The sequence below is a fragment of the Aethalodelphis obliquidens genome, unplaced genomic scaffold (genome assembly GCF_003676395.1).
Source record: "Aethalodelphis obliquidens isolate GAN/ISIS:26980383/991018 unplaced genomic scaffold, ASM367639v1 scaffold3, whole genome shotgun sequence".
NCBI classification, from domain to species: Eukaryota; Metazoa; Chordata; class Mammalia; order Artiodactyla; family Delphinidae; genus Aethalodelphis; species Aethalodelphis obliquidens.
Window position 1 is genome coordinate 29,155,433 of NW_020837947.1, and position 27,883 is coordinate 29,183,315.

At 35.1% G+C, this 27,883-nt stretch overlaps 1 protein-coding gene across 2 annotated transcripts in view; it reads right to left on the bottom strand.

Moving 5' to 3' along the window:
* EYA4 (EYA transcriptional coactivator and phosphatase 4) overlaps window positions 1-27,883 on the bottom strand; it is a 261,282-nt gene that overhangs the window by 38,769 nt on the left and 194,630 nt on the right. Inside the window, exons 5-11 of one of the 2 annotated variants that reach the window (XM_027079485.1) lie at window positions 18,606-18,672; window positions 17,238-17,380; window positions 16,946-17,089; window positions 15,151-15,230; window positions 11,278-11,461; window positions 3,277-3,413; window positions 1,738-1,821 (exon numbers count right to left, since the gene is read on the bottom strand). In XM_027079485.1, the coding sequence (XP_026935286.1) occupies window positions 1,738-1,821; window positions 3,277-3,413; window positions 11,278-11,461; window positions 15,151-15,230; window positions 16,946-17,089; window positions 17,238-17,380; window positions 18,606-18,672 (839 nt within the window). Of the gene's footprint in view, window positions 1-1,737; window positions 1,822-3,276; window positions 3,414-11,277; window positions 11,462-15,150; window positions 15,231-16,945; window positions 17,090-17,237; window positions 17,381-18,605; window positions 18,673-27,883 lie in introns of those variants that run through there. The other variant, XM_027079495.1, reaches the window with a different exon arrangement.

Here is a 27,883-nt window from a genome sequence, read left to right on the forward strand (position 1 = left end):
ATATATATATATATATATATATATATATATATATATATAGTGACATTTTGACCATGCTCTTTATTTATCGTCTTGGGTTCAAATCATCCTTTTACTTCCAAATATCACAATTACCACAAAAGGATGAAGATTTGAAGTCAGAAAATATTTTAAAAATCTAAAGGTAATTCCGAAAGATGAGTCGCACCACTGGTTTGGCATAATGGAAGCAACAGGGATATTTAGGTATAGCCTCCAATGGTGACTATTTTGAAGGGGACTTTTATTTGGATTTGTGTGTTCAAGTTAGGCTGTTTATTTTAAACATTTATCTAATATGAAAATTTGCACAAAAATACTGTAGTCAGTTCAATAGGATTACTGTGTATTCCACATAAGCCAAAATTATTTCAGAAGAAAATGCTTTAGATTATTATCTGGAAACTTTTTAGACTGTATGCTCTGTCAGTAATAGAATTTTGAGTGTGTACCACAAATTTATGTATAGTTATTTATAAATTACATACATATTCTTTAAGTTATAATCATTTACATGTATTGAAACAGATAAGAATAGAGATTGCGGGTATAAATGTGTTATTTTCTCTCCTTATCTCAGTGAAGCACCTTGTGTATATCTGGCACATACGCATACATCCTGCTTTGGAGATCACTGTTTTAGATGATGATGATTGTGGTAAAGGAGCTAAGACTCCTTTTTTCTGAATGGTCACTAAATAAAATTGTTACCTTTCATATGTTTAGCAACTTTCATTACTTATACTAAGAATCAAATGCAATGCAAATTCACCAAGAGCGCAATTTAGGAGGAAATGCTTGAGTGCAATTAATTCATCACAACTAGTCTAGAAGATGTTAAAAACTGCATGTTGAGCTAACGTGAGACCCTATGAAATAATGTGACACTATAAAGATGAAGGGAGACACTTCTGTAAGTGTCATATGAAAAGGAACCGAAGTTAGATACAACTTTGAATACAGTAATTGAAGGCAGGCCAACATGTTGTGAATTGACTCTGGTTAGACTGTGAGTCCTACAGAATCAAAGACTCAAATGGCCTCTGCAACTGTGTTTCTAGCTGAAAAACCTGTTGCAGGTGCATCACTCTTTGAAACAGACTCACCCACGTGTATAACAACACTGTTACAAGAAGCAAACTGACTATGAAAATAATGGCAAGAGACAAAGGAAAGTAATGAGAACATCTGCCTCTGGATTTGTATGTGTGACGGGGTATTATTCCCAGTCTCTATAATATGCTTCCTCAAAGTTACCAAAAAATACTTATATTTATAAATGCAAAGGATCTGTCAGACAAAAGATTACTTCCTTATTTCAAATGGCATTCTATAGCAACATCTGGTGCAACAAATTAATCCAAACAATTTCTTAAGGTTCCCTTATTAGACAATAATATACGTATTATAATGTTTAAAGTCCATTTCAATTTACAAAAACATTTTCTAAAATAATTATGTGAGGGTAATAAGCTTGGTTTTTCATGTAGAAAATTCAAAGTTATTATGAAGAAAGGAAAAAGAATATGATTTCTAATTAAGTTCTGTAAAATTTGCCAGTTCACATTAAAGAACAATGAGCCACTGGAAATAAATAATTAAGAGCAGACTTGACAGACTGCAATAAAAACACTACAAGGTATTTTTAAATGGCTTTTGATTTTATTTAAAATAAAATTCTAACAAGGTGTCTTGGGGTAAAATTTCTTGATTTCTTACCTTGCCATACTTCTGGGCATAAGATCCCGTGAGCAGTGAGTGGAAAACAATGATGGTTTCATCCAAGTCCCACACAAACACACGCTGGAGAAAAAAGATAAATATCGAAGAATTATCAAGTTCTAAGGAAACAGAAATCTCTTTACAAGTAGAAGACCTCTCATTTTATTGTTGGATATAATCTGGATACCATTATATGGAAATCTATGCTACTCCATTAATTTTTCCTCCAAATTTGTCAAATCTAACCCCTGTAAAACTTGAGGAACAAGAGTGACAAAAATAATAAGGCTTAAAAATGTGATGTCCTAATCTGAATGAATTCATTCAAATATGTACTTGCAGTTAATACCCAAAAGACACGTTTGGACTTTATGATAGAAGTGTGCTCTTATAAAATTTTATGTCTCATGAATTCATGAAGTTTTGTAATTCATGCAAAGAATTATATTTTAAAAAATATTTTAAAGAATCAATGAACAATCCCTAAATAGAAATTGTAACGTGTGGACCCTTGGGTCAGATTAAGTCATAAGGCGGGTTGTTTGGCCTGCACGGTGTTTTGAACGGTTTCAAATTATTGATTAAAATGTCCAGATTAGAAGATTTCACACAAAGTTCAGGGTTTTGACTGCAGTAGACAAACTTCCAGTTTGTGGCAATGGTGGCTGACAGTCCATGTGGCAATGATGCAGGGGTCCCTGTAGACTGGGCCGGTGCTCCCCACTCTTCCCAGTCTGCTGGCCCCCTAGCCCAGTTCACTCATTCATATCACCTGCTGGGTTCTTGAAGGCATTTGAATCTACTACTGTTGTTCGCATCAAGGAAATGATCTCTTATGAAGAGATACAAGGGCTATTACTTGACTTTACTGAATCTGGAGATTTAACCTTTTTTCGCAGTTAAAATATGCAGCTGTGTAAGAAGTAACACATTACGGTTAAGAATAGTTTCTTCTGATGTTTCATAATAAAAACAACCTGCTTAGTATGGATATATCTCAAAAGATCTGTCCCAACTGGAAACAATGACACACGGAAATTTTTACAGGTATAAAAATTTTAACATATGTATCAAATGATTGGAATTTTTCTTATTTTCTGATGACACCTTTTTTCCTCCATACAGATTAATTTTACCTTTTAATATTTATTGACCCATGTAAACATCTTTCATGACCCTAGTACTCCCAGAAAGAGTGCTTCTCAGATAAATACTCCACAAACAATGGCTTTATTTTTCAAATTTCTGCTTGTGCCTTCTGTTTGTGTCTTTTGGATCAAGAGATGCAACTATCTCTGGCCTAGAATTTATAGAGCATTATGATTTTTAAGTTGTTATTGTTTTTAGTTTTGCCATTATAATGGACGAAATCTCCAATTTCAGAGCTGTGAAATGCCTACTTCATAGTAGGTCCACTCATTTCATGATGTATCTTTTTCTTTTAAGTCTGAAACTTTACAGAACTGTACGGTATAGAATATATCATTCAATAAAATGAAACATCACATTACACCTTTTAAGGAGAAGTCAGCATACCTCCAGGTCACTGTCGGGAGGCGGGGAGGGATTACTTTTCCGGCCTCTTCCTCGGGACTTTGACCCAGAACTCCTGCACGTTCTCTCATCAAGATCTTTGATGGGTGTGGAGGGGCTCTGCACGGTATCAAACTCTCCTGTGAATAACATGAATACTGTCAAGGACAGCACTTCATTTTTAGATCAGGTATGAGTCTTCATGATTAATGATTTTAACAAATCCTACAACAGAAAATTCCTTATGACAAGAAAGATTTATAATCACAAATACGCAAAATTCTAATTCAGTCAAAATTTTGCAGGTCACAGAGGTTTCTCCTAGTTTCGATCTATGTGATCTATTAAACCTGAAGACCTTTTGTACTCCAGATGCCCTCAACTTCCCATCTCTATCCCCACCTATGTATTTATCTAAATTTAGATCTGTTGTCACCTCCTTATGTCTGAGGATGAGATGCCATCCCTCCCCCTGCAAATATGACTTCCGTGCCTCACCTATTAGAGAATAATCATGCTCCACTACTCAAACTCTCTCTTACCTTCCCTTCAACCTCTCCCGTTTCTGGGGGCGGGGGGCACACAGACAAGTTGAAAAGTCCTTCCCTTTGACCTTGCATTTCTATCTAGAAGCTATCTGTTTGCTATCTTTTCTTTTTAAAGGACCCGTCTTAAAAGAACAGCGCGTACCAGTGCTGTCCAACAGAAATACAAAGTGAGCCACGAATGTAACCACGCATACATATAATTTTAAATGTTCTAGAAGCCGCATTAAAAAAGGTAAAAAGAAACATGTAAAACTAATTTCATTCCTATATGCTAATTGCTCTAATATATCCAAAATATTATCATTTCAGCATATAATAAATATAAAAATGACATGTTTTACATAATCTCGTTTTCATGCTAAGTCTTCGAAATCCTGTGTGTATATGACAGTTAGAGCTGACTTCAGTCTGTACTAGCCACACGTGCCTATTAAGTCCTTGTAATGGGGCTAGTACAGACTGAAGTCAGCGGCTACAGTACTGGACGGCACATTTGTCTCCTTTGATCATTTTCCCCACTCCACACCATGTGGGCAATCTAACCCTCTCATAGGTCAGTCACTTTCTACGTGATGACCCATACAGCATACCAAGTCAAATCTTAAGTTTCAGACTTTAGGTTTAATTGGGTTCTGCATGTCCCACAGATACCCAAAAGTCTGACACGTCTAAAGCTAGCGATGCAGCATCTTATGAGGTGGAGAGTACAGAGCAGTGGCAAGTCTGTAGGAGAGGGTGTTAAGATAAACCCACCAAGGTGACAGTGAGGTGCAGTAAAACTTCACAAGTAACAAGAGTTGGACTTACTATATGACTTCAAGCATTTTACTCAGTCTCTCTGAATCTCAGTTTCTTTGTATACTAAAGCCTGGGTAATAGCAGCTATCTTTTTGTATTACTGAGATAAATCTGATTTATGTTTAACTGAAATCATATGCATAATGTTAAAATGTCTAGGAGAGTCCAGTGGCAAACCATATTAAAGTTACCCAATTTTTAAAAGTAAAGATGTTATGACTCTCATGCTTTATCATAAAAATTAAAGTAAAATAATTATGAGGACAGCCAAGCAGTTATTAATCTAAATAAACACATCTGAACAAACTAGATCACACTTAGGTAACATTTTTTCTGAGATGTTTTAGGTAAACAGTGTTTACATAGCTAAGCTCTAATAATTTCTAACGGTCAAATGTTTTCTTTGGGAAACATCTGTGCATGTCAGGACAGCATCAAAAAAAATGTCTGTGTTCCAAATATTATTTGCTCTTAAAACATTGCTAGCACAGTTCATTGCATGGGTGTCTGCTATCGAATGCATGAGAGTAGAAAGCATAATAAAAGGATCTTGAGTTACGATGCTGAATACAGCCCTATGTCATAGTAAATCAGGTTTCAGCTTACGTGTATAGGCGTTAGATGGGGATTTGGGTACTTAAACACACATCTACTTTTTAAAAATATCACACAAAATGTTTTCTATTTTCAATTATTTTTATAAAACAGAATTTTTCTAAGGTTACTATGTCCTGCCAGTCAAATGTTCTTTTTCAGATAAAATATTGATTCAAATTAACACACATTTATTAAGCTTATAAGATTTTTTTGGTTGACATTCCCTAAGACCTATCTTTCTATCCATGATAGATCAATTTTCAGGAGTTAACTCTCATCAGGCAGCTTTGTTCTTGCCACAGTGCAAGAGGTGAATAGACAAAATCTTGCAAAATCCCAAAGTTACTGTGCTCAGTTATGGGTGGTTGATGGTTGACTGGATCCATAAAGACGGGGTTTGGCAGGAACAACTCAGCTACTCGAATGAACTGGAAGTCAGCAGCTATCACAACAAGGGAGTGAAAAGAGTAGAAGGAGGAAGGGAAAAGACTGGTCATAGGAAGTGTCTGGGTCTCAATAAGCTTATTGGAATACGTGTTTGGCTAGAGTCGCCGCTCATTATGTCTGAGATTCACCCACATTGTAGCCTGGAGCAGTTGTTTGCTTTTTCCTTAATGTGGCTGGAACTTCATGACATATGTACACTATGCTTTATACATTCTGTTGATGAACATTTGGGTTATTTGTAGTTTTAGGCAACTATGAATAAAGCTGTTATAAACATTCTTGTTTATACCTGTGGGCATAAGCTCCCCTTCCTAGCATATCCCTATATGTATATACTAAGCATATGCCTATATGTATACACCTGGCAGAGGGAGTGCTGGGTCAAATGGAAGGAATATGTTTACCTTCAGTAGACACTGAGCACTCTTTTCCAAAGCTGTTGTATTAATTCACTCTCTTACTAGCAATGAGAGTTCTAGTTGCTCTACATCCTCACCAATACTTGGTATTGCTAGTCTTTTTTATATTAGCGATTGTAGGGGTTGGTAGTATCTTATTGTAGTTTTAATTAGCATTTTCTTGATGAGTAATGATGTAGAATACTTTGTTTCTTACTCATTTGGTATCTACTTTTTATGAAGTAACTGTTTAAATCTTTGACTAATTTAAAAAAATTGGGTTATCTTTTTCTTATTGATTTGTCAGAGCTCTTTACTGTGAAACATTCTTTCCACACACACACACACACACACACACACACACACACACACACACACACACACATATATATGACTTAAACTTCACTTCTACCCAGTGAATTTGTTCCTTTATTAGCCTCTTTTAATAATGGGAGAACTGGAGACATGTGGGACTCAATTAACTAACCAAGATGAAATAGCCTGTATGTGAAATGTTGATATGGTTCCAGAACTCCCGCTTTAACCACTAGGTAATACTTCCTCTCCCAAATAGCACCAGTCTGTCCAGGTTACAAAAAGGTCAAATGTATATCTGTTTCTACTAATCAAAAGAGTTACACAGACTTTACACAATTTCTGTGAGAGTGAGGGCCAAGGAATTCATCTGAAGAACATCAGAGTAAAAGAGCAGGTCCTTAAGAGGCCATGTGCTGTATTTGGGCTCCTACAGCAACCACCCAGATGGAAATGAACTGACCTCCATATCTTTTGAAGGTTCTAGCCTTTCTTCTGATAAAGGGCAAAATCAGGAACTTGAGCTCAACTGGTCATTAAACATTTGTTGACATTTGTTTTTAAAAGGAGAAAGCTGTTAATTCCAGTGCCTCTGTCAATTTCACTCAGGTAATTGCACTAGGGTACAGTAATGCTGCAGGTAGGGAAAATGCAAATTGGCAGAGAAGTTAAATGTGGTCAGTCCTTTCCGTTTAAGTCCTCTTGTTCCTTCAATGAACTGAATTAGTACTTTGCTTTCCTTCCTGTCCTCATGTGAAATGCCATGAGGCCTAGAAAGTCTACTGAGTTCTGCCTAAGAAACTGGCTTCTTTTCAAAGAGTGATCTTACCATATCCTTTACTTTTCTGCAACACTTGTAAAGTTTAATTAGCTAATGTATCTGAAATGTTTGCCAAGGTCTCAGACTACAGAATGTTGTTACAAATTGCTAGTTATATTTAATTTTAAAGACGTTTAAAATTTTAAAAAGGAGCTATAAAAATATCACTAAGCTTAATGTGCTATCAGTCATCAAACATTCGGAATGCGAATCAAAAATATAATATACCTAAGATAACCTTTATGTTAAAGGCAAAGAAAGATCTTTTCAAAGATAATGAACTAAAATACCTGTTCTTAATCAGCATGGTAATGTTTCTTTAAATACATTGTCAAATTACCTAATAAGGTAAAATAAATGACTGAATGCTATTTGTAATTTCCAAATAACATCAGTCATTACCCATTGCCCTAGGCTTTTTCCTGGGCTAACACTATACATGACTGAATAATTATCTTTTAATCAGTACCGTAATGAATAACTGCACCTTCTAAGTTTTGGATATTTAGATCCAACTTTATTTCATTAGGTTTATCGCTAAATCAGAGCAACCAGCTGTCTCTTATTGAACATAAAGTATGTTTCCATTTTAAACACGGGAGAAGTCAACAGTGAATGATTTATGACAAACTGTGGATTTAACTGTTAGGTCTCTGCTTTAAGTCCAAACGCAGAGCCAGTCAGTGGAAAATACTCTTTATACCCTTAAACAAAATACCTCAAATTTCATCAATAATAAAGAAAAATCCCATAGTTATGAACTTGTTTACTTTTTGGATGCATGCCAGACCTGCAAAGGCAAAAATCAAACTTAAAACTGTCTTGACCGAAGGTCTGAGGTCACAGAGTTCCTTAAAGATCTAGACACGTGTATTGTTATGATTTTGGTTGAGAGAATAATATGGGTACAAGTAGAAATAATTTCTTCTTTAAATTCAATGGAAAGTCTCGTAAGATCTGACAATTATGTCAAACTGTATTCGTTGGTATTAGCAACCAGTGGAAAGCTGAAGAAATTGCAGCATTCTGATACTGAATATGAGAATGTCACATATGAATGTGTTACATTCAAAGTCACATACTCAGAATATCTACATGTCTGCGTTTAGTATTTTTAATGTAAATAAAATAGCTATTCTGAAAGTTGATTATTCTTTAGCTAATAGAGAGTACCCATCTGTGTCTTTCGTGCATAGAAACTCTTGTGGTCATACTGAAATTAGGTTAAAACCAATCTTCCACCCAAAGTTCTACGCAGCATAAACCATTTTGGGGTATTTGAATGGTTTTCATTCCTGGTAGCTCAATTCTAGTAAATTCCAAAACACTTTGCCAGTCCTGTCACTCTGTCTCTGATATCTCGATGATCAAATATTTAGTCTGTGGTTTTGCTTCTGAACACAGTCATTCTATTTTGTTTTCCCCGTGCATTCACCAGTGAGAAACACCTTTCGCAGTGTGACGAGAACGTCAAATATCTCCCCAGCTAAAGTGCTTCCACCACTTGTAAGCAAGGATTCTGAAATCACTCATTCTTTAAATTAAGATAAGATTCTTAATGAAATGTAAGTGTTTACTCAAAGAGGATCAGGACAGAATTGGAACATGGGATTTAGGCTGGGCGGAAGTTAAGGCAGGTAGTGTGCCAAGGGTGTAAAATTTAAGGGCTGTGAGAATGAACGCCCCCTTACATTCTGCACCCCAGGCAACTCTTGCCTTCCCTTCATCCTGGCCCTACATAAGATATGGCTGCTAAGAGAGGGGGAGGTTAGGTGGAACGACTAAAAAGGGAATGAGGACTAGAGGTTCAAAGGGGCTATGTGTTTACAGGAGGGAGGGTCTAAAAAGAAGATAAGGGGAAAGAAACTGGTAGTAGGGGCATCAAAGTCTAGTACACCTATTAACAATTTTCCCTTCGGTCTATAGTTAGATTAGAGACAATATTTTGAGATTCTTTTTTTAAATATTCTCTTCCATTATGGTTTATCACAGGATATTGAATATAGTTCCCTGTGCTATACAGTAGGACCTTGTTGTTATATAACAGTGAACCAAAAAGAAAGAATGTTGCCATTTCATGAATATAATTGCATTTTCTCTGTCGCTTAAAGTATGTTTCATTGTCGGGCTTCCCTGGTGGCGCAGTGGTTGAGAGTCTGCCTGCCGATGTAGGGGACGCGGGTTCGTGCCCCGGTCCGGGAGGATCCCACGTGCCGCGGAGCGGCTGGGCCTGTGAGCCATGGCCGCTGAGCCTGCGCGTCCGGAGCCTGTGCTCCGCAACGGGAGAGGCCACAACAGTGAGGGGCCCGCGTATCGCAAAAGTATGTTTCGTTGTCACTTCTTCATGTTCAAATTAGTTTTCTCGTTAATATTCCCCACGTTATCTAGCATTTTCCTTTTCTCAACATTCATACTATTTTAATTATTTGCTCGATCTTGTCTTGCTTGTTAAATGGAAGCTAAATGAAGTTAAATGTATGCAGAGAGCATATTCACTGCTGAAATACCAGCAGTGCCTGGTACCTAACAGGCACTCAATGAATAATTGTTTAATGGGCTTTTTGTCTTCTTGGAACCACTGGTCCGGTTAGAAAGAATTTACAGTATTGTGACCATGTGTCCCTATTTTCTTGCCCTTCCAAAGCAGGACAAAAAAGAAGCAGGGATGAGTTTGGATCTTGCAAATAACTGGAAGTCAGAAAAATATTCTTGAACATACTAAATGGTATTTACAAAAACAAAAAATTTCTTAACTTTGATTTTCTTATTGAGTTTTGATAGTTCTTTATATATTCTGGATACAAGTGCTTTATCAGATATGTGTTTTGCAAGTATTTTTTCCCAATCTGTGGCGTGTCTTTCTACTCTTGTGATGGTGTCTTTTGAGGAGCAGAAGTTCTTTGTTTTATGAAGTCTAATTTAGCTTTTCTTTTCTTTTATGGATTGTGTTTTTAGCGTGGTATCTATTAAATTTTTATGTAACCCAAGGCCACAAAGAGTTTCTCCATGTTTTCTTCTAGAAGTTTTAGTTTTAACATGTTTTGTATATGGTATGAGTTACAAGTCAAGATTCTGTTTTATGTTTTGTTTTGTTTTGTTTTGCATATGGATGTCAGTGTTCCAGCACCATTTTCTGAAAAACTATTCATTCTCTCTAATTGCCTTTGCACCTTTGTCAAAAATCAAACTTTTAGTATATGTTGTATCATTGTATATGTTGTATATATTATATACAACATATACAAAATATATCCAGAAATATGTATATTTCTGGACTCTTTATTCTATTCCATTGCTCTATGTATCTAATATTTTTGCCAATACCAAACATTCTTGATTATTATATTTTATAAATTTTGAAATCAGGCAATGTGAGTCCTCAAACTTTGTTCTTATATAATTCAAAATTATTTGGCTATTCTAGTTCCTTTGTCTTTCCTTGTAATTTTAGAATCATCTTGATAATTTCTCCGAAAGATCCTGCTGGAATTTTGATTGGGGTTACAATGAATCTCTATTAAACTTGCTTTTCACTTTAAGCTCTTCAGCTGTGTTAAATATGTGTCAGCAAATACAATTCTAATAAGAATACAGACAAGCTTCTGGCAATGAAGACTATGATGGATTTTAAATATGTGTTGATCAAAGATATTAAACTACCTACCAATGATCCGAAAAATCCTAGGAATGTGGGAAATGTTCACTGGCTGGGGCTACTGATAACTCGTAAGGTGAAAAAGTTATACAGTTTCTCAAGCATAAAGGAAATATCACCAAAGAAGATAATATTACAACTTTTCTATGTTGTCAAGATCTCCATGAAATAATTAGTCTGGTAAATGATCCGCTTACCTTTTATCTCCATATTCATATGTATTCTGTCATTTGATATTAAAATCTCCTAACTATCCCACACCTAAAAGAAAGGTTTCTGGAATGCCAGAAAAGCCTCACCTAAATCAGTGGTACTAGCACAGATTAAACATCACCATAATTATCTGGAAGCTTTCAGCCTTGTTTGTAAAATGCCCATTTTTCTCCATATTATTAGATACAGCAAAACATATAAAAAGTATTTCACCTGGATGAAGATCTGTACCTGGTTGGCTAGTCAGTCCTGTGAGAGATTCCTGCAACTGGTAGGTTGAGGTCGAGGAGGACGTGCCATCAGCTGTGTTATTTGATGTCATATATGCTCCATATGTTGATGCAGAGTAATACTGTGCATACTGGTTTTGGCCAAAGGCTGCGTAGGATGGATAATCCTGAAATAATAATTGACATGTGTGTGTGTTTGAAAGACAGATTACCCTCTAGTATACTCCAAAGAAAAGCAATCACAATGGCAATGGAAAGATTAGTATCTGGCTCCACTGGTTCTGGAGTCCCCAGCTTTGAGGTGATCCTAATAAGCAGAGACCGTTCTGCGGGCATCTCCTACACGCACATAGTAATGAAATACCTTGCGGGTCTTGCAAACCAGGTCCAGTACACAAATTTTAATCTGTTTAAAGGTTGTATATGCGTCACTTTCCCCCCAGAATTACATTTCCAAGGATGTACATCCTCAGGTCTTATGCATTTGAAGAGGAGAGAAGGAGGTGTTCATATTCACAGCATTCATTCTCATCTTCTAATAACACCAGGAAGGAGGAGGTGTACCCCTCTCCCCACTTCCATACAGACCTTGGGCTGCATTATTGTGATTTTTGTTCCCTTTTAGGCTACTCTTGATAATTTTGTTTTCTTGGCAGGAGGTAAACAGTAGAGAAAAGAAAATGAATAAAAGATATTCTTACCCAGCTTCTCACAGGCTACATGCCACCTGAGGCCTTGACCTAAAGTCTTTGGTGAGGCTTTCATATATTTAGTTTGCATCATTTGTTAGAGAGAAAAGAAAGCCATTGGGTCAATTCCTTTCACCTGCTTTTTATTAAAAATTTTTTAAATAATCTTAAAATGATGTAAATAATCCTTCAAAATCCTTTTACGTATTAAGATAAGGAATAAGTATTTGTTGCAATAGTTGGTGTTTAATATATCTGACATGTTTTAGCCAACTGTTATCAGTGATGACAAATCCTTGGTCAGGATGAAGATTCCCTAATGCACATTTCTAAGGGAAACAAAGATCCATGGTTGATGTGGTTTCCAAAAGAGGAAATTCTCTGCGTTCGTAAATATACGTATAAGCAAATACATGTATCATCAGAAAGGGTTAAGCAGTATGGCAGAAAATGAAAATTCTGTTTGTCTGTTAATTTCAGGATCTGATGTTCCCTACTATTACCTGAGAGTCAAAAACAAAACAAACAAACAAACAAAAAAACAGAAAACTCTTGGCAGTATTTGGACAAAATTCCTAGTAACGTATTTTTCTCAGAGTAAAACATGGATCACAAATATTAACACAGTGCTTACTTTGTGTCAGGCACTCCTCTAAGGCCTTTAGTAGATTTACTCATTGAAATCTCACAACCTCCTATGCAGTATTATTACTATCTCTATTTTACACTGAAGTAAAGGGATAAAGGCACAGAGTGTTTAAAGAGATTTGCCCAAAGTCAGACAGCAAGTTTCAGGGCTCAAACTGGAAGCCAGAGAGACTGACTCCAGCATCTATCTGTGTGGGAAGCTCTCCACTGGGCTGCCAGTGCCCGGAGAGGAAGATGAAGTTACTCACTGGAAAGGTCCAGTCTACCAGCTTCCAGTGATTATAGTGTCTTTTTGCACTCAAGTATATCTCAAAGATTCCCCCTACTCTTCATCTCCACTCTTATCACCTTGTCCAAGCTACCTTCACTGCCTGCTGTAGCCAATGTACCAGTTTTCTAACTGCTCTCCTCATTTCCATTTTTGGCTTTTTCCAAAGTCTCTGAAGCCACAGTAATATTTTTCAAAAATAAATTACATGATGCTATTCTCCTGCTAAAAAATTCTTTAATAGCTTCCCTTTGGGCTTGGAATAGAATTGAAGTTCCTTATTATAAGCCACAGGGCCCTACATGAGCAGGCCGCAGCCCACCTCCATAAATGGATGTTTCCCCACCTGCCCCTCAGGTGCAAACTAAACTCCAGCCTTCTTTGAGTTCACTGACACCCCACGATTTTCACCCCTCAGGGATGTGATACATGCTGCTTTCTATGCCTGAACACCCTTGCCCTCAGTCTTCACCTAACTTTTGGAAGACTTGGCCTAAATGTCATTTCCATGGAGAAGCCTTCCACAAAATCCCCCTTACTCAAAATTAGCCTTCTCATAATATTTTTAATAGGACCCTGTTCTCTCCCTTCATGCTTTCCAATTCTATATTTACTCAGGTGTTTACTGGTTTATTGTCTGCTTTTCTCAGTAGACAGAAAGCTCCCTAAAGCAAGAAACAGGTTCCATTCACGCTGCTCCTACCTTCAGCTCCCCAGGATACAGACCAGTTCCTAATATCTAATAGGCACTCAGTGAGTATTTGCTAAAAGAATCAATTAGTCTTCAGACCATGGTCCAAAATACAGATTACATATTATATTGGGGCCACTGAATTAAATATACTGCTAGTACTGGATGTATTTTGTGATATAAAACTGTTTGTCAATAAATTTTCTTCTCCTTATTAATCATTTTTTTAATCCTCCCAACAAAGAACAAAGCAGTCTTCCCCTTATGCTACTACTCTGCCTAGTGTATATTTCTATTATTATATTCCAAATATTCCACTCCCTGTCCATATTATTTTCATGTCTGTGTCTTCAGGAGGATTGTATCCTTCCAGAGAGCAGGGAACACCGACTTCGAATCTCCAATGCACAGTTGAAAAATCTAATGGCTAACAGGTGCTCAATAAATGTTTGGTGTATTAATAAATGAGCGAGTGAAATTAAGCTACCTGGATTATCAAAAATTCTCAATTTTTTATAATAAAATATGCATACTGACTTTGATGTTTACTGTTTTAAGAAACCATTTTTCAAACTAATGCCAAACTATACAGTTTAATCCTGTCAAAAATATCATTATTCCACTGTTTAATCATCAAATTTTCCTCTTTGCCTCTTGTTACCTTAATAAAAATTGAAAGGAGAAGGCAATTAATATAATTCCTTCAGTAAATCCGAAGAGCAAACACTTATGCAGTAACATATTTTAGAATGTACAGAAGTCCAGCGATTATGTTAGTGTATTGCTTACCCATGAAATCAGCTACCCTTCTACCTCAGCTACTCTGAACATGACTGAGGAGCAGGAAATAGGGACAAAACTTTCTGAATAGATCACAAATTCATGTCGTTCCACGCTAACTCACTCATTCAGGCACATCCGCGCTTGTTCCACACATAATTCTAACACGATTCTAAAAACAATCGCAGGTTTCAAAACACACAAAAATATTAAGCAAACATCACTATGAGGACTAAGGAATTCTAGGAGCAAGTGTAGTGGGTGACAAAAGCAAAAAATTACAGCTGTCAGGGCAGTAGGAATTTAACAGTTATCAAAAAAAAATCATAGAACTAAAAAATAAAAGCCAATAGTAGCTTGAGAGGCATTTTGTTTAGGAACAAATGATTTGGTTTTGGACCAAGAGTGTTTTATAGTCTACATCATAATCTGATTATGGGTTATAGTTCAACCTATGAATTTTCATAATAACTGTTTTATCAAGAAAAAATAAAATTATGTTTAGTATAGCTTAAAATAATAGGAAAATATGCAATAGATTCTGTAATTTCCTGTCAAATGACTAAAACAATCATGGCTTAAATGTTTAAAGGGCAAAACTTTAGCAATCAGGAAAACTGAAACATCCAGAATTACACAAATCCAAAGAATTCCAGACAGCTCATTTTTACTACCTTGAAATGCCATCTTAATTTGAAATACATAAACCTTACTAACCTGATACTATTCTTCAAAAATCTGAAATATATATAAAAGCATAAACACAAAAAGCTACTATACCTGTTGTGAACCACTGAAATTCGTTGAGTTGGAAACTGAATTATTTGCATAAATAGTAGATGATGGTGCAAAGCTAGAACCTAGAGGTAAAGAACAAATTGCATTTTAAAAATATTTCTTGAAAAATATTAAAAATATTTCACTTTGCAGAATTCAATGAAATATATATTAAATTTTGTTGTTGAGGCAGTGAGATTGAAAATTGAGAGATTCTAAGGAAAATGTCCTTAGCTGTGTCTTGTGACAACAGGTAAAGTCTTTTCTTTAGAAGTCTATAGAGGTAAACAGGAGCTTGTGGGAACAGTCTTACCAAGGACTTGGCTAACCTTCAAGGGTCAATGTCTACACGTACAGAAGTACTCAAAGAATAAGATATTATCCATACTGAGACTACTTCCAGGAAACTACTGGGACTTTCCAGTGGTCATATCAACTGCATATACATACAAAAACTACTCAAGTTCAAACATTTGGCTGGGGCTAGCTTAGGAAATAAACACATGGAATCCATTTAGAGTTCATGCTTCCAGCTCCCCATCTTTCTGTTCCTCTATGTCCTTTCTTTAGAACAAAAAAAGCTGTGAGCTAGGGCTCAGACCCAAGGCAGAACTGTTTATACTGCAATCATCTAAGGTTTGACGACCTTCTAAAATTTTACGACAAGGTCTGAAAGTTATTTAATTATTTTTAAAATTAGAGCAAAAACAAGTGAACTATCAATTTACAGATTAAAAAAAATGTTCTCATGGAATGTACTTGTTAAGGAATAAAATAAAAGACTATTGAGGCAGCTGATTACTTGTTTTATCAATGTGTCTTGAATAGCAATAGTATTAGGTAATCGACACAAACTGACATGGCCTGGAATATCCGATATGAAAGTATTCTGAGGAATAAATGGATATGTCTCTATGGCATTTTCCACAGTGGCTTATTGTGGTTGAGGCATGTATGCACAGATGTATCTACCAATGTTATAAGGAAAAAAGAGACCTGTCATTTCAGCCAAAAAGGTCTAAGTAATTATTTCATTTTAGTCAGTCAACTAAAATGGCAATATTAGTTGGTTCAAATAATGTTAATATAGCCCCCAAACTACGACTAACCATATAGAAAAAATGACAGATAGGAAATAACCTTTTAATGTTTTTAGTATGTCACTAAAATATTTTCTGCAACTACTACACAATGTTCAAAAATAATTTTTAATTGGAGACAAAAACAAAAAGAAAAATTAAATAATGATCGTATATGGAGAAAAAATTTTTCAGGTGGAGGTACAAATTATCTAAATATTCCTCTTCAAGAAATATAGTATTAACAGGGGAGAGATTTTAGAAATGAACAAAAAAATCTTCAATTATTCAACAATAAATGGGACTTAGAGAAGTGCTAATTCAATTTTAAATTTAATCAAAAAAGCATTACGTATGTAAGGAATCCCGACAAGAAAATACTGGGTTTTGTCATGAATCTTTGAAATCACTTTAATAGATGCCAAACATGTGACTGGTGTGGCGACTGGCCTGGAGGTTGCTTTGCTTAGACTTAGTTTCCTGCCAATTTTATGCAACTTAAACTTAAATATTTAACTTTGATATGGGTCATGTTTCTTGATGTATACTGAACTCTTTTCATCATGTTTCTTCCTAGTTATTTGTCTTTTCTGATGACGTCGTGTGAGCAGTGGTAAGATTTAAAACTGTCCTCATGACTTTATATTCCTAGTCTGAAGCCAAGGAGTCTCATTCAAAGAATTCTTTCTCACATAACATGTTTCCTGTGTGGTACTTACCTGGCATCTGGTAAGAATAAGGTGTCTGGCCTGGCTGCGGGGTAGAAAACCCGGGGCTGTAACTGAGGCACCCACTCTGTAACGGTGACTGAGTCTGTGAGAGTCCGCCCTCTGTCTTGATGCCTGGTAACATCACACCCAGATCTGTTTGGAAAACGCATGTGCAACCCATTTCATTAGTAAAGTGATCTTACCTCTGAGTTGTAACATATCAATATATTAGACTATACAACTACTAGCCAGCAGGATTACGTGCTTATAACCAAAGAAGAAGAGAGAAGATGTGAAATACCGTAAGTGGGCAGGCTATAGGGCTGTCCTGTCTGTGAGTACGCTGTGTAGACGGCTGGCTGCTGCATCCCCGAATACTGAGTCTGGCCTGCATAGGCAGACATTGTTTGAGCTGCTGGTGTAGAAAGAATGTGTGGATAGGGCCTAAATATCAGAAAAATAGCATTACTGTGGCAACAAAGACTGCATATTAATTCAGACAGCTTAGATTCAGTGAAACCTGATAATAGCCCGGAAGTAATCCTCTTCTTTATCCATAATATCATTTTAACAATACGGAAAAGGACAAGAGTCTGAATGTCAGGAGCCCAGGCTCTGCTACAAACCAGTCTAGTTACCTTGGACAAATAATTTAAACTTGCTAAGTCTACACCTCACCTGTGAAAAGAAAACTTTCGTTTAGATATCACACCTAAAGTCTCTTCCAGTTCTATATTGCTTACATTCGAAATAGTATTCCAACTGATATGTAGATGAGGAAAGTAAAGCCCAGGCCAGTTAATTAGTACACTCATGAGCATATTTCCTGTTACCATGCATGACCCCATGTTATGTAATGACTACAAAAGTCATTAAAGGCCCTACCAAAAATTCTCTACAGAGAACTAGAAATCTTAAAAAATAAATAAAGTTAAAAAAAATTAAAAAGTAGGCAGCTTCCCGAAAAGAAATGGAATGCCATTCCCTTCATCATGCCACAGCTTACGGAATGTTCCCAAAATGGATATCCAATCTCTAGCCTATACTTAAGGATAACACTCTAGCTGCTGTGGAAAATAACTTTTAAATGTACATGATCAGGAATCCAAAATCTTGACACATCTGGCTGATGGCAACCAAATTCAGATACACCTAATGTAGTTAAACTTGAAATTTCTACCACTGTGCTCAGAAAGTTGACTATATTAGTCATAAAAGCAATAGTGTATATTTTTCAAAAATGTTTATTAGAACTTGAAATCCAATAAAAATATTGTAATGATGGAACAAATTACGAAGTGTTGATGTTTGAATAAAATGTAATCGTTTTAGATTTTCTTTAAACTAGTCAGCATTTTTGAATTTTCATTAAAAAAATCTGTGTATTCCGGTTTGAGCTTGATGCTTTCCTCAAAGTATATAAATATCCAGAATTAAAGCAATTGTCTAGATATAAGTGAGGGTATTCCTAGACCTGTGAAGGGTATTTACCTAATGTCTAATCTATCCAATGAATCTATCCAAGTATCTGTCAATTCAACTGCCTATCTATAACATTTATATACATAAATATATCCTGATTTAAAGTTGTTATATTGTATAAACATGATTAATCAAGATAATGCTGGAAAATCATCCTAACAAATCTGAAAGACTACTGACCACTTACTTGGAAGGATACAGCTGTGGGGAATATTGATGCGCTGATCTGGGGCTATAGCCGCTACTTGTTATTACTGTAAGACACAAAAACCAGTGCAAAAAAAGGTTGCTTTATAAATATGTTTCACTGGAGTGTGCAAAACTTATTTCAAGAAATGACTATGTTAGAGATATGTTTCAAAAAATTCATTCATTTTCTAAACAGAAAATTCATTCGTTTTCTAGACAGAAACAGATACCTAAACATTTTCTTCTAATTAAACTGTTTCACGTATGTGCTAGGAGCATGACACGAACTTTTTTCACAAATCGTTCCCCTTCATCATTCCTCCATTTTCTTAAATCCGTAGCATGCTCTTATGTATTAATATGCTATGAATAGATATCCTTGACTATAGGTAATTAAGCTTTCATGATATAAAGGTAAATTTTTTCATTTGCAGACTTTATGTTTTAAATTCCAAATATATTGCTCTTCCTGTGTATTTATTCTATTAGAAATATCATAAAAATTAAGAAAAATATGATGCTTCGACCTTCATTTTCAAGTGGTAAAATGATATCGTTTTCTCTTTCCTTTCATTTGGTCAATCCAATGAGTAGTTAAAAATGCAGGGTCCAAATAATTCTAATAATAATTGGAATATACACAGAAAGCATGGGTGATAATGCAACATTAAAAAAAAAAACCTAACTGCAAGAGGCAGCAGCAGTCATATTTATAAATATATTTTGAACTATCAGAGATTGTACTTTTTTGAGAAGAACTTAAAGGTGAAAATCAGGTCCTATTAACATTTCAGCCAAACATGCAGTCCCAAACTGGAATGTATCCAAAAGTTTGGAAGTTTCTCTTTCCTTTAACCATCTGCCTTGACTAAGACAGATGTACTGCAAATATATGGACCCTAAAGTGTTAAGGCAGTCCCTTCAGAGCCAATCCATACTGGGCAAGCACACAGAGTGTCTTTATTAGGCCATCTGCTGTTCATTCACTTTTCAAAAAGATTAAAGTAGTATACAATGCAGTGCTGGAATTAGTTTAGTCTAATCAATCATAGTTATACTTCAAAGTACTATGTCTTTTCTAAGTTGTTCATAATAATTCTGGAGCTAAACTTTTAGAATTGTAAAAGTGACAAATAGGCTTAGGTTGCTAACTATTTTATGAAACATGATATATTTCTATATCCAAATGCTATTAAGTACCCTTGTGATCTATTGCTTCATAAACACATAGAATTTAATGTATTTAAAATGTTATTTAGACTGTAAGCTCTGAGTACGGAGAGTATATTATAGTTTTCATAGCAATAATGCAGAGAGTACATTTTCAAGAATATTATGAATCAATTTTGACAATCACTGAATATGATTAGAGGTGTTATGTTCTAAATATTTTCAGCAACCAAGTTTAAGTGAATTTGCTATGTATATTTGAAAACACATGGACCACTGAACCATTAATTTTCTACTTATCTATTAAAAACATAAAGAATGTTTAAAACTTTCAAATCAATTCAATGAGAACAGGCCTTTTCTCTCACACTATGGGCTACATAATAGCAACAGTGTACTGCACAGGAAATTCAGTCTGATTCATTGATTCACAATAATTATACTCTATTTAGCAGAAATATACTTAAGTAAGGCTCAATTCCACATTTTTTGTTTCATTTATAAAACTTCATTGTGGTACACTCAAGACTCAGACTATACTAATCAGTTATTCTCAAGACTGTGAAACACAAGGTTTTTCTAAAGAAACATCAAATAATAAAAAGAAACATGCAGCTTTTATTGAATTAGCCAAAGAACAAAATTATTTCAGGAAAAAAGCCTCACATATATGAACACAAATCTGAATATATAGGATGCTTCTTCCCTCTAATGAATGAATCTAGATACCATTAGAATAATGTACCCATAACAGTATAAAGGCTCAACCTTTAAAATTTCATATTAATGTCTATATGTTCATTTTCTAGGTAGAAAACAAAACCTTTGACTCAGAAAACTATGTTTACATAAAACTTAGAAAGTTTATGCTTCTTAAGGAAGCTGTATATATTTTATTCTAACTAATAAATCTGTAGACAATTGAAAACAACAACAAAATTGGATTAAAGTGAGCTGAGATTATGCTGATCAAAGTAAAGACTGTTCCTACACAGAGCAGCCTAATCTTTCCAGTATGATTTCTGGAATCCCACGTACAAATTTAGGAGACCTTCCTTTTATTCCCCATTGTCATTTAATTAATCAAGAGATGTATGCAAAGCACTCAACTCATTATACTCCATCATTTCTGCATACAAAAGTTAGCAAAAGTGCTTGTCTTCAAAATGCCCTGAAAATTAATTAAAACACATTTTTAATGAATATTATCAGATTCTCATAGGGTGGTGTCAAGCAGTTTTAAGGTTTTACCGGTATTACTGTAACACCTTAGATTAGTGACTCTCAATGGGATGAGAGGTGGGAGATGAAGTTGGGGGATGGGTGGAAATTTTGCCTGCCAGGGAACATTTAAAATGCTAGAAGACATCTTTGGTTGTCACAACTGAGGAAAGCTACTGTTAACTTGGGATAGATGCCAGGGATGCTGCTAAACACCTTACAGTGCAGAGGACAGCTCTCCCACAATAAAAAAAATTAGCCAAGTTTTTAATAGTGGTGCTGTTGAGAATCCCTGACCTAAAGCACTCTGTCTAATTGAACTTGGTCCATGGCGTTGGAAATGTTCTATATCTGAGTTGTCCATTATGGTAGCCACTAAAAAAACCCACATACAACTATTAAACACTTAAAATGTAATTAATGTGACTAGATAAAAAATTTTTGCTTTACCAAATAGTATTTAATTTAGACTTAAATAGCCACATATGGCCAGTGGCTACTTTTCTGGACAGCATAGCCCTAGATAATTCTTAAAAGAAAACTGGGAAACTATTTGTAAATATAATATGAGTAGATTCCAGACAGCTTGACAGTTCACACCTGCTTCTTTTTCCATCTTTATATTTTCCAGTGGGGTATTAAAGAAAAGATTGTTGGACTGACCAGGACATTATTCTAGAATCATTTTTACCAGCGACCACCTGTGAGGCCTTGACTGTATGGCCTTAACCACCTTTAACTTAACTCTGTGCCTCCGTATTCTTGCCTATAAAACGGATCATCACAGATCTCTGAAATTCCTTCTGGAGCTAACATCCCATAATTTTTTCATTCATCTTTCACTGACTTGTAGTGTACTATTTAAGTATATCAGCAATCACTTAATTTCATTCCTATCCTTAAAAACTGTGTTCATATATGCATTTACTTTGCAGAAAGTTTACAACAGTTATGGTAAGTAATATAAATGCTAGGGTAAGTTGGTGCCTATTTATCTGCTAAGAGGCAAGAGAATTGCTAGAAAGGATGTGAATTAGGACACATGCTTCTCTATACGAAGTGTATAAATTATTATATCTTTCTGTTTGGAGTACTAATATTTAAGTGAATACATGGCAGCTGCTTCCAATCAGTGTGAACCAATGAAACGGGATCATCTGTATCTATAAAAATCAAATATATGCTATAATGACATTATAGTCAAGGATTTACCTCAGCTCTTTTTACATGAGAAGCATACCCACACAAAATCCTTGTATATGAGAACATGAATAAGTATAAAATATATTAGAGTAGAATAACAGAACCAAGATTTAATTATCACAAATACTTTTCTAGGTTTAATGTTCATCTTTCTGCTATACAAATTCCTCCTCAGGTTAAAAAAAAACGTCCTTTCACCAGATAATCAACCAAACGAAATATAGTAATGAAAAAAAATCTTTAAGTCAACTTATTGCCTGTCCTTTTGCCCACCTGGGAGTTATCAGGTATTTATATTTAAAGAGGACTGATGTTTAAAGACACGCTATTGTTCTCTTTGAAGCATTTGAGCGAAAGTCGTGCTCTCAGAGGCTGGGTTCTAATGCGACCAGCATGTGCTCTCCTGCAGCCCATTAACCTTTAATACCTGTCACTCAGCTGCTTACACAGGAAGGTTTTTTTTTTAAAACCCAGAGAGGAAACAAGGTTATTTAGAAAGAATCAAATGGATAGTTTTACATCTCGAATGTTGGAGAGAAGGCAGTTTTTATGTCATTTAAATGGGTAAGTTGAAGGAACAAAGTTAACAATTACAACCTAATAAATAAATTAAGCACTGTATAAAATAATTATGAAAGAAGTCAGTTCTGCTTATTTCTAATAAGAAAGTCAGGGGATTGCTTTGCTGTCAACTGCAGATTCAGCAAAACTATTCTAAACATCATTTCTAAAAAAAGCATAATTTTATGACAATGAGTTTTCCAAAAAGTGAATTTATTGCTGAATTTATAAAAATCCAATTCTCGCTTATTCACCAGGAGGATGAGGTGGACCCCAATGCGTACAGAACAACACACAAGCTTAAGGCTTTACCTGACCCAGTAAAAGTGTCAAGCGCTCCATCTCCAGTCGTGGTTGTGGTTTCACTGCTGTTCAAAGGCTCTGTTTTGACTGCAAGGAGAGACACTACGTAGAAGAATAAGTACATGTGAGTTTTATTTCTAACTTTATATCAAAGATGCAGACTGTACGACTAGTGGCTTTTCTAGCTACCATGGCATGCAAGAGAAAACTTGGGAAGTCGATGAGGAGAGTTTTGTTAATTTAGCTTCTAAATGGACATGCATTTATAGAGGATTTAATCTAAAAATCTTCTGCCTAAGCTGGTTTTCTCGAATCTGGCTTATAAAGGCAGTCAACCTTACACAGTTAAACAGAAGTACGTGTATTTGCATTTTTAAATCACCTAAGCACACTCTGGTATTATAGTCAAAAGGCAGAAGAAAGGAATCGTCAGTCAGTCTTTAGCACATTTAATCCAAATCGTAACAAAGAGATTTACTGCTGATATTTTATTCTTCCCAAGATGACATTAAAAAAAAAAGATTGCTTAAGAATACAACGAGGCATATGCAAATACAGAAACCAGGGGTGTATTCATATGGTGGTTGAAAAATGAAGCACTCGGTAAATTTCTGCTCTACAAAAGCCAAAAGAGCCATAAGGTGTTGGGCTTTTTATTCTAATGGTATAACAATTTTTAATACATTATAGACATAAGCATAGAATACGAGATGGTTTCTACAACACTAATTGTATCTTTTGAAAACTCTTTCATATATTATTTCTCCTCTGAGGTGGTATATTTTGGCAAAATCCTCACTTGGCAATGATGTAGCCACTGAGGTATACATCACTGTCATTATTAGATGCAACGAGTTTGGCAGGGGCAAGCCTCTACCCATTTTGTCACACCATATTTTCCCTTTGTGGCCAGAGCTCCATGTATCACAGCAGCAAGGGAATAAACTAAATCATTTTCTGCTTAACACCTCTTATGTTTCCTGGTCATAAATGGAATGACACAGTTCAAAACCTCAGAAGCAAGCAGAAAACTATGAAGAAGAAAGCTGAAGACTCGCCCACCACGGACAAATATGGCCAAAAGAATAGTGGGCTCAGAGCGTACCCACCAAGCAAGCAAGTCAGCGATGTTACTCTGTTAGAAAAGCAATTAATGATGGAGAAACATGCAGTAATGATTATGTTCCCTTTCCACATGAAGAGAATTGGCTGGACCCTCCCTCAGTGAGCTCTGGGGTTAATTTAGCATCCGGGATTTAACTATGTCATGAAGATTTGCTGGAAGATTCAGAGTCGAACTGTAAAGGTTGGAAAGAATCCAAACTCTAAACCACACTGCCTCACAGGCAGCACTAACTAACCAAGAATTCCTTTCATCTGTATAGAGATGATCCAGAGTAGGGTTTAGAAAGGTGTAAAAGCTACTCTCTATGATGCAATGTCCCCATCTGACTTCTGACATGTGACAAAAAGGAATCGTCCAAAGCCTCCAGCAAAACTAAGATAAGAGACTTCCAAATTCTAATCATGGCTAAATTCCTATGTAAACATGTCTAAATCTATAACAATATTTTTAAAATAGATGTATTAATACTAATGGTTAAATATATTTCACTTGTGAAGTGGGGAGAGGGGAAGCAGAATATCTAAAAAACTAACCAAGCTAGACATGAGGTTTAGTTTTGTTACTTTGGATCCCAACTTTGAGGTTTGATTTCAAAAACTTAGTATTGGTGTTGATTATAATCTCCTCAATTTGAAAGTTTCAGGTGGTCAAAAGGAGAAGGAAGAAAAGCCAGAGAGTTTGAAAGGAGAACGAAGAAAAGCCAGAGAGAGAGTTTGTGGTTGCGTTCATTATCCTGGAATCATCTCTCATTAAAATTTTAAAGATCTGCTTTTAGTCAAAGACAAAGGAGGCTCATTTAGCTGAGAAGAGGCATCACTAGAAAGTATATAAAGAGAAGCATACACATCAAGATGTGTTCAGTGGACTAAAACACATGGATTTAAAAGTAATAGTTAAATGGATGCTAACATTTGGGGGAAAACATTACACATTAATCCAAACTTATTTTTCATATGTGGGTAAGAGTTGAATAATAGGGAAAAGGGGGGAAATTAATCATGCTGCTACAGAAAATAATTTATGTTCACAGGAAGGCAGCATCAGCAAACATCTCTTGAGTAAGATGCAAAGTTATTTTGATTTGATTTTTATAGAGAAAGAAAGTAATATTAAGTAATAGTAAGTTTTTTTCAGGAACAGAAAACTTAAAGAAGTGAAATGGGCATTCTTTATATGATTAGCTGATTTATTAAAAAGATGTTAAAATACAAAGAAGTGTCTTAATATTTAGAAAACAGGTAATGACTATAAAGTAAACATTATGATAATTATAAAGTTTGAAAAATGGAAGTCGTTTTCACTACAGGTCTGAATATATTTGAAATGTATTCCATTTTCTTTGGTCTTGCTTTTGTTTCCACACATTTAATATGTGCAAGACACTATTGGAAAGATGTTCATCAATGAAACAAACCTAGTTTTATGTGTCTGTTTTCTAAAACTTATAAAAATACTCATTCCAAAAGTTTATGAGTGTACATTCACTGTCATGTTCAAATGTATTTTTTTTTTACTGTATTCTATTTTTCTTAAGTTAACACAGAAGTTAAACAGGGCTTTTAATTTATTTTAAGGACTGTGACCAATATCATTACAGTTCATGCTATCAAATGGAAAGAATAACCTTCTATAGAAGAAGAGCATCATCTTTATGAGCGAAATTCAAACTCACAACATAAACATTTTGATTTCAAAAGCTGCAATCATTTTTTAATTCTTAGGTTAGAGAGTTTTGTGGTTTTATTCTTCTACATGCTCGAAATAAGTGATTCAAGGTTCATTTCCCAAAAGGTGGGATGGAAAATCTACATACATATAGCACTTTGTACAGAACCATTACTTCAAGAAATAATTATACTGCCAGGCCCCCTCCACACTAGTTATCCACTTGCAACTTAGATGTTTTTCATAAAGCCAAATAGTAAAAAAAAAGTCAAGGTCATTTTATTATATTGACATGATTGGGTTTTATTTTTAACCTTCAAAAATAATTGATCTCTGTGGACTAAATCAAGATTGCATGAGATTACTGTCAGCTATGGCTACTAAATCACTGATTTTCTCTCTTTACATCCCAACCTTCTTGCATACCCTCATACAAGTATTTTCAAAGCAAATTTAATCTTGTGCCCTCAGATTATCTTTAGAACTCAAGTACAACATTAATATATATTAATTATTTTTAGAGGAAGTCTATGTTATTATCATAACTTAATGCTCATGTTCATTTTTTGCAATATTAGGCTTAATTAACCCTTGAAAGAGAGGTAACCCAAGTACTTTACATTTTACATTTCATCTTCAGAGATCTGTGTTTAAACTGGTGTCCACTTAAAAGACTATATATGTAATTCCAAATATACTCCTTCCTGAACCACAAAATCTCACATAGCCACCTCTGACAACTTAGGTTCTACAAAGAATTTCAGGAGGAGTTAGATCAGGAAGGATACAATTTACAACACTGCAGGGGAGGAAAGAGGTATTGCCTACTAGTTTTATGATTTATGTTTTTCTAAATTAATTTTTTCACTCAAAAACCTATGAGCACCAAGTGTCTTTCATTTCTAAATATCCATGAAGTATTTAGTTTTGTAAAATAATTTGATGATGCTTCCAATTTACGGCTTTCATTCCAGAAAGAAAATCTAAAAGGAGTAGAGCCACAGTAGTAGCTGGTTCTACTGCACAGACACATAATACTCAGAAACAAATTCATCCCATGTGAATCAATCATCTATATATTAAAAACTCTGGGAGATTCTTTTCTATGCTCTACAGATTTCAAATATAGAAAACACCATAAACCCAATCAGAATGTCTGATCTTGGTTCCCCCAAATCAGAATGTCTGATCTTGGTTCCCCCAAATCTTCTCTTTGAAGTATTTTCTTAATCTCCATGTAGAATCAAATATTCCCTCCCTCTGCTGTGCACCCACCTTGAACACATTATTCACTCATTATTTTCTTTTCTGTTTCCCTCTGCTAGACTTTTGGTCCCTTGATGGCTAGTATCATGTTCTATAGGTCATTGGGTTCCCATTTCCTAGCACAGAACCTGGCATATAATAGGAACCTGATACATTTTAAGTTAGAAAGTGAAAATTCACATTTAGACCCTATCCTAAGCACTTCCAATAAATCTAAGTATTTTGTATATAAAGTATAGTTAATCATGTATCTTGACACCATTAGGGAAATTAGAATCTCACTTATATATGGAAGTAACTTTTCACATGATTGGCATGCATTTACATGCATGTATATACATATACATGAAGTAGCATACATGAATCTATATCTGGGTTGGCAAACTACATCTCAAGTGCCAAGTCTACCCCACGGTCTGTTTTTGTATAGCCCATGAGCTAAGAATGACTCTTACATTTTTAAATAGTTGAAAAATATCAAAGAAGAATAAAATTTTGTGACATAAAAATTTTACGAAATTCGAATTTCAGTGTTCATTGATCAAGTTTTATTTGAATATGGTCAAGCTCATTTGTTTAACTATTGTCTATGGCTCCATTTGTGCAATGAAAGCACAGCTCAATAGTTACAACAGAGACCATATGGCCTGCAAAGCTGAAAATATTTACTATCTGACCTTTTACAAAAAAAGTTTGTTGACCACTGATCTGTATGCTAAGATATGATTATATTTATTATATTTTTATTGACAGTTCTTCAT